Source organism: Monodelphis domestica, chromosome 1 (assembly GCF_027887165.1).
Source record: "Monodelphis domestica isolate mMonDom1 chromosome 1, mMonDom1.pri, whole genome shotgun sequence".
NCBI classification, from domain to species: domain Eukaryota; kingdom Metazoa; phylum Chordata; class Mammalia; order Didelphimorphia; family Didelphidae; genus Monodelphis; species Monodelphis domestica.
The window spans coordinates 375452625-375469831 of NC_077227.1; the positions used below are offsets into that span (position 1 = coordinate 375452625).

At 39.0% G+C, this 17207-nt stretch overlaps 1 protein-coding gene across 1 annotated transcript in view; it reads left to right on the forward strand.

Moving 5' to 3' along the window:
- DOCK2 (dedicator of cytokinesis 2) overlaps positions 1 to 17207 on the forward strand; it is a 559513-nt gene that overhangs the window by 160589 nt on the left and 381717 nt on the right. Inside the window, exons 24-25 of the mRNA XM_056811565.1 lie at positions 1683 to 1753; positions 3531 to 3637. Coding sequence (XP_056667543.1) covers positions 1683 to 1753; positions 3531 to 3637 — 178 coding nt within the window. The remainder of the gene's footprint in view (positions 1 to 1682; positions 1754 to 3530; positions 3638 to 17207) is intronic.

The following is a 17207-nucleotide window of genomic DNA, read 5'->3' on the forward strand; positions in this document are numbered from 1 at the left end:
ATAAACATTCTTTTCTAATTGTGTGGTGCCGAAATCCATCTGGCACCACAGCCACGGGCTAAAGTTTACCTTTCTGTCACTCTAGGTTGTTCTAATGAGGCCATGTTTGTAACTAAAATTCCTGCATGAAACAGAATTTTGTACAGAGGAAAGGATGCCATTTCCCAGCCACATACTTGTACCTCTCTCTGGTCACACATATAGACTAAAAGCAGCTGATACTGTAGAGAGGAAGTCCTGAATTTTAATCTTGCTTCAGACACTCATTGGTTGGGTGACCCAGGGCAAATTTCTTTACTTCTCTAAGCCTTAGTTCTTACCTTCTACAGTTCCTCTTGATTCTAGTACTTTCCTTTTGTTGACTATTTCCTACATATGCAATATGTTGCTTATTTATACGTAGTTCATATGTTGTCTCCCCCATTACATTATGAGCTTCTTGAGGGTAGTGACTATATTTTGCCTGTCTTGGTTTCCCCAGCACTGAGCACAGTGCCTGGCTGGCACATAGCAGATGCTTAGTAAATGCATTGCCTTTGACTTACTGATGCCTCGGTAAAAGTCGGATGTTGATAGCTCCTCTTTTTTAAGGTTGTTGTGAGAATCACATGAAATAATATATGTAAAGAGCTTTGCAAACCTTAAATACTATATAAATGTGAGCTATTATTATGGATAGAACTGGCCTTCCAACCCCCTTTTATTTCAGAAGAGGGAGCTGAGGGCAAACAGTATGGATTTGGAGTTCGAAGATCTGAGTTTAAATCCTAAGTTTGCCACTTCCTTTTTTTTTTTAACTTTGTGATCTCAGGCAATTCACTTATTTCCCTGAGCCTCAGTTTCTCCACTTACCAAATAAGGAGATTAGATTTGATGTCATTAAACCCAACATTAGATCTATAGTCCTATGTATCTTATACTTTTTTTAGATTTCAAATGCCAAATCTTTATTTAGACCTTTGTCAAAAAAGGTGGTTACAAGGTCTTTAGTTTTACCTACAAGGGACTCCTAAATTAATTGTACATTTTAATTTGTAAATCCAAAACCAACACCTAATATTCAATTTTTGTCACAGGAGCAGCTTGGTAGATAGAAGTCCCAGGTTGAAATCTAGCCTCAGGCATTTCCTAGCAATATGACCCTGGACAAGTCAGTTGACCCCAGTTGCCCAACCAATAATTAGCATTGATTCTAAGACAGACAGTAAGGATTTTTTTTTTAAGGAGTTAGATGTGATGATGAAGCCCATTCTTGCTATTAGTGAAAGAAATCAAAGGAAAAGCTCCTTGGATCAGTAATATTACTATTCTATATAATGAATTGTATTTATGTGTCCATTTTATATGTATATGCATATATATATATATATATTTGTGTTTTTTTAAGATTTTTATTTTTTCCAAATTACATGTTCTCTATCTCCCCCCCACTCAAGAAGGCAATTAATATGATTTAAGTTCCACATATATTTTCATAGGATACATATTTCCCCGTTCATCATGTTGTGAGACAAGTATATCTATTCTTTTTTTAACAGTCTAGGGTCTTGCCTTAGTTGAACAGTTCATAGAATGCAGGAACCATCTCACTCCATCTGTATTCTAGAGTAAAGTATCCTTTATATCGGCATCTAACCCTAAAATGTGGACATCTCTCATGTTAATTTCACTTCTTCTTCCAGGTGGCTGCTTTGAAATATATCCCATCTGTTCTCCATGATGTGGAAACCGTCTTTGATGCTAAGTTACTCAGGTGAGCACATGGTGTGAATTGTCCTCAGTTCCCTTGGGAGTCCAGGAGTGAAAGCAGGAGAAGCTCTTTTAGAAGTGTTGAGATTAACTTGCATAATGATTACACCCATTCCAATAACATTAAAGGGGAGTACTAATGGGACAATGGGAAAATGGCATATTTTCTTGTGCAAGGACTTGGATAAGAAGTAAGTGATTGGAATTCTTATCATATCTGGTATTCAAAAGTGACTTAGCATGAGGTGCTACTTCTGAAGGGAGAAGAGTGGGTTGAAAGACAGATGCCATTGCCTCCCTTTTGGAACTAAGCTTGTGTCTGTTTCATGCTCTCATTCTTTGCCTCATAAGTTGTCCTTAAAGTTTTAGAGAAAACTTCTATTTGTGGCTGGTCAGTGGGTGAGCTTGGAAGAGGTCCTAGAAGCAGGTCAATGGGTGGGCTTGGAAGAGATCATGGAAGCAACATCCCTCCCTCTCCATCCCTCTCTTTTTCCACAATGCAAAATGAATAAAGCCAATTAGCATGCTATTTTAACTGGATTAGATTAGTAAAATTTGGACCCAAAATGATTTGTTCCTCTTTCTCTAAGACATGTTTTATGTTTTGAGTTTCCAGTGTGACAGCTTACAGAGGCCATGTTGCACTTGATTAATGAAGCAAATAGCTGCAGTAACTTATATAGGGTTAAAAGACCTGGACGAGCCTTGTGGTCTTATTGGCGTAAGGAACTTCCAGATGAGGAAACTCTCCTTACTGATTCATATTGGCACCTTTGCAACACCCTCTAGTCTTGATCACTGGTCCCTGGAACTAGCAGTAGGATCCAAGACTTTGTATTTTAAAAGCTGTCATTGATAAATTCCAATTTTAGCATCTTTAGCATCTGATCTTTAGCATTATTGAGGGGGGCGATGTGGAATAAAGGAAAGAAAGACATGATGTTGGAGTCAGAAAGACCAGAATTCAAAACCTTCTTCTCACAGACTGACTATGTGATCCTGTGTAGGTCACTTGCATTCAGAATGAGTACTAGAATTGGACCAAGGAAGTCCTGAATTAAGATTTGGAATCAAACACATATTGTCACGTAACTCTGGGCAACTCACTCGCATTGGGGGAAATGTTAGACCTGGAGTGAGGAAGACCTGAATTCAGTCTGACCTCAGATGCTTAATAGCTGTTTGAGGGTACAGCTAGGTGGCTCAGTGGATTGAGAGCCAGGCCTACAGACAGAAGGACTTGGGTTCAGATCTGAATTCAGACACTTCCTAACTCTGTGAACCTGGGCAAGTCTCTTAACCCCTATTGCCTAACCCTTCCTTACTGCTCTTCTGCCTTGGAACCAATACACAGTATTGATTTTAAGATGGAAGATAAGTTTTTTTAAAATAACTGCTTGGTCCTGAACAAGTTATTTAACTTCTACCTACTTTATTTTCCTCATCTGTGAAATAGGGGTTAATTATAGCACCAGCCTCCTAGAGTTTTGGGGACAAAACAAGGGAGCAGTGTTTTGCCTAAAGTGCTCCAAGAATGCTAGCTAGTATTATTACTTAGCCTCTCAATGGCCCTGGTGACTCCCTAATACCCCAAGTTCCTGGGAAGGTACAGGTCTGCATTGGTAGAGAGAAATTCTTCAGTAGGTGAACCTATAACCATGAAATCACAGGCCTTGTCCACCCCCTGCAAGGTCCTCTTCCTACCCACCCATGCATGATTGACATTTGATTATCAAGTGGAGTGCGATTTAATTTGGAGCCATGTTGTTTCTTGCTTACAGCCAACTCCTCTATGAATTTTACACTTGCATCCCACCCATCAAGCTTCAGAAGCAAAAAGTGCAGTCCATGAATGAGATAGTCCGGAGCAATCTCTTTAAAAAACAAGGTAAGGCCAAACTATCCTTCAAATGTGAAGAATGCCTCATGAAGGCTGAATACATTCTTTGGAACAATCCAGCAGCACCTGGCATTCTGTGGGATAATTAAAATGTCTATTCTAGAGTAACTCTCCAGAGATCCATAGACATAAAGAGGAACTGTCAAAGTAGAGATACCCAAACTAAATTGTTTTTTACGTGGGCTTGTGGCTTACATTAAGCTTCCTTTTTTTCTCAAAGAAAAGAGAAGTGGTAAAAGTTTGGAATTAGTTATTTTAGATGACTCAGGTGGGTTTTTTCATTTTTTTCTTTAAAAATATTATTATTGTGATTCAGCCTTGTTTTTTTCTCCCACCACCTGGACAAACAGGCATACCTTGTTTATTGTGCTTTCCTTTATTGCACTGTGCAAATATTGCATTTTTTTTCATACAAATTGAATGTTTGTGGCAACTCAGCATTGAGCAAGTCCATTGGTGCCTCTTTTCTATCAGTAATGTGTTCACATGTGTCACATTTGGTCTTTGTGTCACATTGTGTCTCTGTGTCACATTTGGTAATGCTTCTAATATTTTTGACTTTTTCATTATTATTATTATTATATCTGTTGTGGTGATCTGTGATGAATGATCTTTGATATAACTGTTGTTGTTTTGGGGTACCAGGAATAGCAAAAATGTTAAATTTAATCAATAAATACTCTGTTCATGTGTTGTGACTTTTCCATCAATTGGCCATTCTCCTGTCTCTTTCCCCTTCTTCAGGCACTCTTATTCTCTGAGATACAGCCATATTGAAGAATGTTACATAAACTTAGTAGATAAAGCAGTGGTAGTGGTTTGAGAGGATTGACTCCAATTTTGAAAGTTCTTCTGTGGGAAAAAGAGATCAAACTGCATTGCATCCTACACAGAGTCTTGCATGAAAGGAAGAGTCAATTGATGTAGCAAACCTCATTGCTGTCTTATTTTAAGCAACTGCCATGGTCACCCCAACCTTCAGCAACCACCACCCTGACCAGTCAGCAGCCAGCAACATTGAGGCAAGACTGGCCACCAGCAAAAAGATTAGGACTTACTGAAGGTTCAGATGATGGTTAAAATGTTTTTAGTAACAGATAGGTGGTACAGTGGATTGAGTATAAGATCTGGAGTCATAAGGACCTGAGTTCAAATAGGCCTCAGACATTTATTACTAACTGTGTGACCCTGGGCAAATCACTTAACCCTATTTGCCTCTATATCCTCATCAGCAAAATGAACTGGAGAAAGAAATAGCAAACTACTCCAATATCTTTGCTAAGAGAATCCCAAAAGGGGTCACAATGAGTCAGATACAACTAAACTGACTAAACAACAAAAACAACAATTAAAAATTAATTTAATTAATTAATAATGTATATACATTTTTTAGACAAAACACTATTGCACATTCAATAGGTTCAAGTATAGTATAAACATAATTTCTATATGTACATAGAAATAAAAAAATCACGTGACTTGATTTATTTCAATATTTGATTTATTTCATAGGTCTGGAATTAAACCTGCAATATTTTTGAGGTATGCTTATGCATGGAAATGAAGTGGTATGATAAAGTGAAAAAGGCATTGGCCATGGAGTTAAAACTTTTTGCTCCCTTCCAGTTTCCTTCCTCTACTTTCTGGCTCCCCTTTGCATGATTTCTTCCCCCATTAGAATGGTTTCTTTTTGAGGGCAGAGATTGTCTTGCTTCCTTATATGTAATTGTATCCTTACACTAGTACAGTAACTGTCATAGGGTAAGTGCTGAATAAATATATTATCTGGTTATTTATTTAATTAATATCTATAGCATCTTGATCAAATAACAATCTTCCCAGTTCTCAGTTTCCTTATTTATAAAGTAAGAAGGTTGGACTAGAAATCCTCTAAGTCTTTCTCTTCTAGCTTTAGAGCAATGTGACCATAAAAATGATATTTTTTACAATTGTATTTCAATATCATTAATTTTCTTATATATTTTATTTAATATACCTCAAAAACATAATCCCAAGAAGGTGTCCATTGGCTTCACCAGACTGCCAATTGAGTCTGTGACACACAAAGTTAAATTAAATCACCATGACTTTATTAAGACCTATTTTGTGCCAGGTACTGTGGATAGAATGAAAAGCAAAAAAAACAGTCACTTCTGAAGGAACTCATAGTCTAATGGAAAGCTTAAGAATCCCTCCTCCATTGCTAAAGTTTTGCTTAAGTAAAAGAAGAAATAATAATAATTGGCCTTCATATAGCATCTTAAATGTTTATAAAGTCCTTCATCCAGAGAAAGAACTGTGGAAACAGAAATGCAGAAGAAAAACACGTGATTGATCACATGATTCGATGGGGATATGATTAGGGTTTTGATGTTAAAAGTTCACTCTACTGCAAATATGAATAGCATAGAAATAGGTTTTGAACAGTGCTTTATGTATAACCCAGGGGAACTGTTTGCCAGCTGTGGGAGGGGAGAGGTAAGAGGGAAGGGAAAGAACATGAATCATGTAACCATGGGAAAATATTCTAAAATTTTAAAAAGTTTATAAAGTCCTTTATATTCATTATCCTATATGCCCATATCACATTCTTTTCATTAATTACAACCAAGTGGGCAGGTAGGTGACTTAGTGAATTGAGAGCCAGGCCTGGAGGAGAATGGATCTGGGTTTACATCTGGCCTCAAACATTTCCTAGCTGTGCTATCCTGGCCAAGTCACTGAATCCCAATTGTCTGGCCCTTTGCCTTGCTTCTGTCTTAGAACAGATACTAAGACAGAAGTTAAAGGCTTAAAAAACAAACAACCAACACCTTAGAAAGAGTTTAGATTGGGTTTGGATGTAAAGGAATCAGGGAACTATTGTATCCTCCAAATCTTCTTCCTGGTGCTCTCTGGACACTCAGAATTCATTAATTCTCTTTTGTCTTATACAAACGGATAGGTCTGCAATCATTGCCCCCAGACCGCATAAAATGGGGTTCAAGAGCACCTCAGACTTCCTAGTCTCAGCTCTAGGAACCTGAAATCTCCTGATCACACAGTCACTGCTAGGTAATGATAAAATAGGGACTTGGTAAAGTTCTTGTCTGCACCTGGAAATAGCCTTTCTCTCCCCTCTGAAACTTTGGGGTTCTTCTCTATCTCTGGGTGGTGAGAGGGATTGAAAGAGGCCCTGAGAATTGGAGGAATAAACAGGAGAAAGACTAGCTGGGGTTCAGAATTTGACAAATAAAGTCGGTATCTTTCCCCAGGACCTTGTTCTGTATAGAGAGTGCCTCGTTAATCACAGAAATATGTGGAAACATCACCTGTGGAGGGTTATTTTGGGAGTGGGCTCTGCTTAACATGGCACATCCAGAATTGCTATTTGGATTCCATTCCTAGAGTTGAAGGGTCCTGGGAGGCTGAGCAAAGCACACTATTTTTGCTTATAGTTTTAATATTCATGCCAGTAATTTGCTGATTGCTCATGCAGGTGTGGAGCAGATTAACTCAAATGCATATGTATGGCTAAGACTTCTGTGGTTCTGTGTGTATGGTGATTAGGATGTAATCCTATTTAGACTTGGTAACAGAAAAGAGAGCAGGACATCTTCGGAGGCCCTCTTAAGTGAGACACTTGACTTTCCTAGTCAGGCTGAGCGAGTGGCTTAACTGGGGAGACCTGAAGATATTCCTACTCCTTTTGAGCCTGGCCGGATCTTTGTACTACTTGCTGCCTGTCATCTCCCCCATTTCAGGCGCCGCGGAGATGGTTAGAAATGAATTCAGACATGTCCTCGGCACGGACGAGGAAGGACAACTCTCCCTACATATGGTGTGGCGCAGGGCTGCAGAGTACAGGGCTGGATGGCTCCCCTCATTATACAGAACTGCCACAACCGTCATGGGGCCGGGCTTAAGCACCGAGGACAGATGGAAAGCTGGCATCTTCATGGAATTGCCATGCTGTGTCAATTCTAAGCTTGTGGAACTTTTGCTAATTCTGTCGCTGGGGCTCCTTCCCCTGGGCTCAGGGAGCACCAAATGAGGGCTAAGAGAATTTTAGGACAGGTGGCTAGTGACCGCTCAGCAGTTCTGAGATTTTGTTCCTGAGTTTTAAATACAGCAAAACTTCAGTCTTCCTAATTTCAGAGAAGGCCAGACTGCATTAGGAAATAGTCCAAATGAGAGGATACTGTATTGAAAAGGGGGGGCGGCATTTTTATTCTTTTCAGTACATATCTCAACTAAACTAGGCTGCCCAAATGTTGCCAAGTAGGAATCCTTAGGGAACCTACTTTAATGAATAGATAATTTGTAATTAGCTTAGCCATTGTCTCTATGTAAATGAGGTTTCTAAAGTGGTTGGAAACAATTTGTCCTCTTAAGTAATCCAAATGTTCACCCTGGACTCTTTTTTATGGGGTTTATTTATTTATAGGCAGGGAGAGATAAACATTAGCTCTGCCGGTATCTATTGGACTATCATTAATCCTGAATTAGTGAAGTCTAAATTAATGAGACTTTACCATGTTCACATTTCTCAAAATGCACATTTGCCTCTTTAAAGGATTAAACCATCTGGGCACAGGATGGGGTGTGGGGTGTGCCTATAATACCATGTCCCAGAGAGGAAGAGGCTGGTGGTCTCTTAGAGTTCAAAAATTCTGAGCTACCACTAATCCCACTGGGTGCCCACACAGTGGATGAAGTTGGTGGTGAAGTGGACAGGGAAGATTTCTCTTTGTAGGTTCAAATCTAGACTCAGACACCAGATGTGTGATCCCGGGCAAATCAATTAAACCTGTTTGCCTCAGTTTCCTCATGTATAAAATAATCTGGAGAAGGAAATGGCAAACCACTCCAGTTTCTTTGCCAAGAAAAACCCCAGTGGAGTCATGAAGAGCTGGGCATGACTGAATTGTTTCAACAACAAAACTAAGATCAGAACTATTATGGAGTCCTGGAAATCAAAAGACCAATAGGCTGCCTAAGGAGGGTGCTGGAAATGGGGAAAGTCAAAGCTCCCAGGTGGATCTGTAGTGGGGATTAGTGGATAAGTAGCTCCTGCCTCTCCAGCCTGAGGTAGATCAGGAGACTTAGTCTTGAAAAAAGAAAAAGTAAAAATAATGATAAAAGGAGAATTCTCCAGCTCTGGCCCTTGTTACACTAGGGCATCATTGTAGTTCCTTCTGTTCGGTTTTCAATGGTCTAGTACTTATCAAAGCCCTGGGAATGGGCATGATGTTTAACACATAGTTCTCTAGCTGAAGAGGTGCAAACTGCCTGGAGTATTTCTCCTTCCCATTGGCTTGTTCTCTGTGTGTGAATCAATCATCTCTATATGAGTCTATTTGAATCACTCACCTTTATAGACCTGTGGGCTTTTAAAACACTTTGGGGAATTTTGGAGAACCTTGCTAGTGGCTGGCTTCAGTAAAGTTCCATAGTTTACCCTTTTCAGTGCCTTGGGCTTTCTTTTTTCATTCTTTGATGTTTTACTATGTTTTCTTTTAAAGATAGCTCCCATCTTCTTCATTGTCTCCAGCTCTGACAGCTAAACATTTTTGAATTTACTGATAGTAGTAGAGTTTAGCGGGAGACTCAGACACATGACATTTGGAAATTGGAAGAGCCTGGATTTATGTGTTTTTCATTTTTGTGATTTATGAAATTATTTAAAAAATAAACTCATACCTTCTGTCCTACTATCACTCCTAAGACAGAAGAGTGGCAAGGGCTTTTTAGTTTTTTTTTTTTAGGGTTACATGACTTCTCTAGGGTCACACAACTAGGAAGTGTCTGTGGCTTGTTTTGAACACAGGTCCTGCTGATTTCAGGCCTGATTCTCTAGAAATTCTGCTACCTGGTTTATGACATTTGACTTATCATTTATGTGTTTTTCATTTTGTGAATATGCCCTTCCCCATGACCCCTTCCATTTTGGGAATTTGTACATGCTATTCAAATGGCTGGGAGTGGAATTCTTCTGGTTTCTGAGTCCATCTCAGTTCTGCTAAGGAACTTATCATGACACTTGGGTACCTGACAGCTATCCTCTGTGGTGCTGCATTGCTTGATGATCTCTTAATGCTGCTGGATTTTTAGGAAGAAAAGGCAGCGGTGAAGAATCTACATTGTCAGTCAAAATATAATGTCTGAGGAAAAAAACAAACAACCCTCTTGTTACTGTTGGTAGCAATTATCTCTATGTTATTACTCCAAAGAAAAGTATTTCTTTCATCAAAAAGTTATGAGTGATATAGTCTAAAGATTTGGTGTCATAAGACCTGGGTTCAAATCCCAGGTTGGCGTCTTATTTCCTGGGTGTTCTAGGGTGAATCACTTTATCCTTCCAGGGTTTAGTTTATTCTTCTTTAAAATAAAGAGAAAGTGAATCAAAATAAGTCAAGAAGCTTGTATTAAATGCTTATTATGTTTTGGGCACTGTGCTAAGCCCTGAGGATGCCAAAAATAACCCAAATATTCTCTGCCCTCAAGGAGCTTACATCCTTTTTTTTTTTTAAACCCTTGCCTTCTGTCTTGAAATTTATACTAGATATCAGTTGCAAGACAGAAAAGTGGCAAAAGGTAGGCAATTGGAGTTAAGTGATTTATCCAGAGACACTCAACTAGAAAGAATCTGGGGCTGGGTTTGGACCTAGAACTTCCTGAGTTGAGACCTAGTGCTTAATACATTGTGTTATCTAGCTGCCTGAGGAACTTAAGTTCTAATGGGGAATAAAAGATATATACAGAGTAGATGGAAGATTATCTGAAGAGGGAGACATTCACATCCGGCAGATCCAGGAAAGGTTTCTTAAAAAAGGAAAGATTTATGCTGAGCCTTGGAAAAAGCCAGGGAAGCCAAGTGATGATAGTGAGCAGGTAGAACATTCTGAGCACGTGGAATAGTCAACGGGAAGGCATTGTAATGGGAAGTGGAGTTCCAGTTGCAGTCAGCAAAGTAGGTAGATCATTAAGTGCTTGGAGGGGAGCAAAAGGCAAGAAGTCAAGGAAAGCAAGGAAGGCAAGTTAATGGACTGCTTTGAATGCCAAATCTGCGAGTTTGTATTTTATTCATGGAGGCAGTAGGGAACTATTGGAACTTATTGAGTAGGAAGTGATATGATTAGACCTGTTCTTTAGAAAAATCATGGCAGCTGAGTGGAAGAGAGCTAGGAGTGAGGAGAGATGGCAGGGAGATCAGTTAGAAGCAGTTAGAAGGTCACTGCAATAAAGCAGGTCAAATGTGAGGACAGCCTGGACCAGGGTTCCGTGTCCCTGCCAATGGTCAATCTTTGATTCTAGAATAGTAGGCACTAACTGATTACTCATCAGTGAAAAAGTAGGTATGACTGTGGACAGAAAATTTTTATTAATTAAGTTTAAGACCAGTCGATCATATTAACTCTGTTGAGTTAATTACTAGAGTAGTTTAGCCAACAGGCAGACAGAAATATAATAAAAGAGAAGTTCAATAGGAGGCACATACTTTGAAACAGGAAGAGAAGGTGGCCTGTTTTGGGATCTTGGACAGCACAGTTGTAATGCAGACAGGTTTCAGGTAAACGAAGCAAGAAAGAGAGAAATAGGTCAGGAGTGGGATATAGCTCCCAAGGGCAGCAGCCAGTGAAATCTGCAGGAAGGGTAAATGAAGCCTGAAGCCTAGGAGAGGAAGCGGGATCTTTAGGAGCTATGTAGGACTTCACAATGACAAAAGTCCTACTCTGGTGCTCTACAGTGGGAAACTTGTACATAGAAATCTGGTCCTCAAGCCTAACATTTCTCAGAGATTGGAAACCTAATATTTAGAAGCTGGCCTCTTTTGATGCACTCTAAAAACACATTAGTGATACTCTTGTGTGAAAGGAATCATAGCCATTTTCTGAGATAGTTTCTCTGAGAAGGGTGAGTCATAAACCAGAGTGTCATAGAAAAGACTTTTTTTTCTGCAGTTCAGTTGAATCAATATTTGAGACCACTTGTCTAATAAAAAACTGTGAATATTGGTATTATTTTTTAAATCACTGATACCATTCAAAAGTCCATTGAATATTGACATCAAACTAAGTATAAAACCAAGAGACTTAAAGTGTTCACGATATTAGGGGGAAATCCTGCACAAAGTCCAAATGAAGTAGATTATGATACGGCTGTTCAGTCCTGGCTGACTACTCGTGACCCTATTTGGGGTTTTCTTGGCAAAGGTACTAGAGTGGTTTGCCATTTCCTTCCCCAGCTTATTTTACAGATGAGGAAAGTGAGACAAATGGGTTAAATGACTTGCCCAAGGTCATATAGCTATTAAGTGCCTGAGGCCAGATTTGAATTCAAAAGGCAAGTCTTCCTGAATGCAGGCCCAGCACTCTATTCACTGTGCCAACTAGCTGTCTAAAAGAAAGACATTCTCATTAATGGTGAGGTTCTCCATATGTTTCTGGGTACAGACACAATGGTAGTAATTACACTTAACTCCTAAATGAAGTCAGCAACATGTAAGGGAGAACTTGGTCAAATGATGCACCCTGGAAAAAATGACACCAAGGAAAAGTTTACTTTGCTTTTATGCTTGGGAAATCTATTTATATCTGTTTATTTGTACCACTTAGCCTCACAGTGACCTAGGTAGGTCTTAAAGGCTGTATCAGAGAAAGTGCTGACCTTCAGTTAGTAGAGGGAGTTTCTCCACCTGGCAATTCTTTATATTATACTTTCTTTATGCTAATGAAATCATAAGTTGAATGTCTATTTCCTACATCTAGCAGTGTCTGTTTCTAAATTTGTATGTGTCTTTGTCTATGCCCATCTATATCTATGTCCAAGTCAACGAGGTGGCACCATGATGTACAGAGTACTGGGACTGGAGTCGGGAAGTCTCCTCTTCCTAAGTTCAAATCTTGTTTTAGACACTTATTATTTAATTATATTTAATCTCAGTATTTTTAGGAATGTTTCATATTTACATGATGGGACATACTTTTATGGTAACTGAAATTCCAAGTAACTTAGCTGGCAAGGGAAAGATACTCTTTGGACGGAGGTAGAATGTGAGATTGCGCCATTGCTGGTTAGAAGTGATACAAAAGGCATTACCAATTATGTGGGGCTCTGGAAAAGGAGCTGGATTGGTTATGTTGCAAGAATGATAGAAAACAAGTAGCAGACCCGAGTACTAACTTGGTAACTTTGAGCTATTAAAAGTCCTGGAGGGAGTCTTTCAATGCATGCAGGGAAGCTAGGGAAGCTTTGTAGCTAGGGAAGATTTGTAGATGGAAACGGATAGAGGATAAGAAAGTATGGAGGGTTGTTTGGAAATCACTGATTAAATGGTGAAATTACTGATGAAACCAAACCACGGATTAATCAGAATGTTAAAGTTATCTTTATATAACACATTATGCTATTACAGTAATAACAGCTTATATTTCAGTTAAGCTTTATTTGCAACATAAAATCATAACAATAATATCTTTTACATAGTGCTATGTGCCCGGCACTGTGCTAATCACTTTACAAATAAAATTTTAAAATTCTCATTTTTAGCCTCATGATAATCCTGGGAGGGAGGTAAGTGCTGATATTATCCCCATTTTACAGATGAGAAAACTGAGGCAAACAGAGTTAAGTGACTTGTCCAGGGTGACCTGACTAGTACATATCTGAGGATGGATTGGAAATCAAGTCTTCTTGCCTCCAAGTCTGGCACTCTATCCACTGAGCCACCTAGCTATGTTTAACCTGTTATGCATACGTTACCTCATTGGTCCTCACAACCCTGTGAAGTAGGGCAGACCCAGACCCAGTGGCTTTCCTAAACTCACATAGCTGATAAGAAGAAGGGCCAGGACTCTTACCTTAGAACTTTCGATGGATGGTCCATTCTTCTTTCCACTATGCCTCATCAGTCTTGACTTTCTTACTGGGCATGGAGTACAGAAAACCTGAATTCAAATTCAGCTTACTAGCTGGGTGAGCCTGGGAAAGTCATTTAATCCTGTTTGTTTCAGTTTTCTCATCAGTAAAATGTAAATAACAAGAGCACCCACTTCCCAGGGTTGTAATTGGATTAAAAATTAGAGAATATTTGTAAAGAACTTAATTATGGTGTGTGACACATAGTAGGTGCTATGTAAATGCTAGCTATTATCATCATCATCATCATTAAGGACAGCTAGGTGGCAAAGTGGATGGAGTACAAGTCAGAAAGACTCATCTTTCTGAGTTCAAATGTGGCCTCAGACACTTATTAGCTGTGTGACCCTGGGCAAGTCACTTCATTGTGTTTGCCTCAGTTTACTCATCTGTAAAATAAGTTAGAGAAGAAAATGGTAAACCAATCCAGAGTCTTTGCAAAGAAAAACCACAGATGGGATCACAAAGAGTTGGACATGACTGAAGTGATTGAACAAGCTGTTCATCAATAATGCCACTTAGTTTAGTGTTGGCTGTTTTGGCATGAGTGCTATTTGCTCTGCTTCCAAAATAAACAAGAAAGAGACAGAAAGGAAGGGCATATGACCACACAGGCAGAGAATTAGTGGAAGTTTAAAAAATCTTTCACAAAATATATTTTTTTTTTGTTGATGGAAACTTTGCTGAAAAACTCCACCGTGAACGTTGAAGGAGCTAATTCTACAACTGGCTGCTTTCTGCTTTCTGCTTTCTTATCAGGTGCCCTCAGCATCAGAGGTACTATACAGTTCAGCTAATGTCCTCAGTCACTGAAGTGAGGCCAGGAAAAATTTGATAACTGTACATTTGTCTCCGTAGTGCTCAGTGATGTATGGGACTTCTCTGGATTTATTTCAGCATGGATGATTAATTTATTTGTATACTTTTTTATTATGGTTTTTGGTAATGATGGAGTGATAATATTTGTTATCATCTCAGCAGAAGATAAAAAGGAGAGAGGATGCTTTTCACTCATATTCTCATTGAGAAGCCACATCTTTTCCATTTTTAGTCCAATATAATCCAATGCAATAAGTATTTATTTATTAGAGGACTACTAGGTAGCACATTGGATAGAGTGACAATACTGAGTTCTGGAAGATTTGTCTTCTTGAGTTCAAATCTGGTCTCAGACATACTAACTATGTGACCCTGGGCATGTCACTTAACCCTGTTGACTTCAGTTCACTTTTCTGTAAAATTATCTGGAGAAGGAAATGGCAAATCCCTTCACTTTGCTGTCGTTACTAAAGAGTATGTCTGCCAAGAAAATCTCAAATGGGATCATGAAGCATCTGAGATGACTAAAAACAACTGAAGAAATATTTATATTCAATTCTAAAGACATTTATATAACATAAATTGAATAATTTAGCAGTTTATGAAAGCTTGATACTTTATACAAATTATCTCATTTCATCCTCCAAACAACTCTACAAGGCAGACATTGAATTTTTTTAACCTGACCTGTGATTTCAAAGAGGATGACTTCTGAGGCCATCAAAGATGATCAGAGCAAACTTTGTTGCTCACAGTCTTTAAGAGTTGCCTGAAAAATTAAGAGATTAAGGTGTTTGCCCAGGGTCACACTTGTAAGTCTGAGGTGGGTCTTGAATCTACATCTTCTTGGTAGATCTTTTGCCATTATACTATACTGCCTCTCTGTGAATATTATTATCCCCACTTATTGATGAATGAAGTGAATCACAGGGTGGTTAAATGATTTGCCTATGGTCACACAACTACCGAAGTCTCTGCGCATCTGAACCTAAGCCCATCCTACAGTCAAGTCCGGTACTTTTTTGGGTGTACTCACTTTTCTTCTTTGCTGTCATGGATAAAGAGCATCCATTGTCCCTTCCAACTTTGCTTATTAAAATTTCAGGCTCCACTGTTTGGTTGTTTTTGCTGCTTTGCCATGTTCTAAATGGCCACATGACTTTTTGACAGATTTGTTCAGTGAACTGTGAAAGAGAGGAGCACATGGTTCTCACCAATAATGACTGTTCTGTCAGCCTCAGCTTCTTAGATCACAGCTTTTCTGTGGCAGGGGTTGATGCTCGAGCAGACAGCCAGCCGGAGGCTGGGATTTTCATGCAGGAAGGTGTGTTTGAACAACACATTCTGAAGTATAAGCTTTCTGGTGAGGGTATGCTAGATACTCAATTTTCTGGCAAATTGTTGGATTAATTAGTACATTGACTGATTAGGATGTATTTCATTGGGGTTCTGCTTGACATCTCCCACAATTGGTATACAAAGTTGGTTTCTTGGTGACCAGTGCTGATTTGCTAGTGTAGTAAGATATACAGGGTGTTCATGGACTACTAGCACCTCTGGTATGAGGGCCTGCTTAACTCTCTTTTCATGACTTCTCATCCACCTTGGCGTTCATCTTTCACACAACTCTCACCTGTAGTTCCAAGAAGTTGTAGAATATGAAGCAGTCACATACTGGTGAAATCATCTTTTTTTGTATGTGTGTTTGCAATGATTTTATTTTTGTGCTTGGCTAGAATTGGTCCCTGCTAGTATAAATCCTAGCTTGGGAAGTCCTCAAAGTGTATTTGTTTTTAAATTTAATTTAATTTAATTTTTTTGGTTACAATACTCACTTTATTTCCCTCCCTCCCCTCCACTCAACCTTCCCACAGTTGACATGTAATTTCAGTGGGTATTACTCGTTTACTTGAGCAGAAACTATTTCAATGATGCTGTTTGCACTAGGATGCATATTCATTAGAGTCTACATTCCCAACCATATCCCCTCCTCCCATGTATTCAAGCAGTTGTTTTTCTTCTGTGTTTTTACTCCCACAGTGTTTCCACTGAATGTGGATAGTGGTTTTTCTCGTAGATTCCTCCAAGTTGTTCAGGATCACTGCATTGCCACTAATGGAGAAGTCCATTACATTTGTTTGTACCACAGTGTATCAGTCTGTGTACAATGTTTACCTGGTTCTGCTCCTCTCACTCTGCATCAATTCATGGAGGTTGTTCCAGTCCTGATGGAATTCCTCCACTTTATTATTCCTTTGAGCACAATAGTATTCCATCACCAAAATATACCACAATATGTTCAGCCATTCTCCAATTGAAGGACATCCCCTCTTTTTCAAATATTTTTTTGCCACCACAAAGAGCACAGCTATGAATATTTTTGCACATGTCTTTTTCCTTATTATCTCTTTGGGGTACAAACCCAGCAGTGCTATGACTGGATCAAAGGGCAGACAGCCTTTTATCGCCTTTGGGTATAGTTCCAAATTGCCCTACAGAATGGTTGGATCAATTCACAACTCTACCAGCAATGCATTAATGTCCCAACTTTGCCACACCCCCTCCAGCATTCATTACTTTCCTTAGCTGTCATGTTAGCCAGTCTGCTACATATGAGGTGATACCTCAGAATTATTTTGATTTGCACTTCTCCAATTATTAGACATTTAGAACACTTTTTCATGTGCTTATTAATAGTTTTTATTTCTTTAACTGAAAATTGCCTATTCATGTCCCTTGCCCATTTATCAATTGGAGAATGGCTTGGTTTTTTTGTACAATTGCTTTAGTTCTTCATAAATTTGAGTAATTAGACCCTTGTCAGATGTTTTTGTGATGA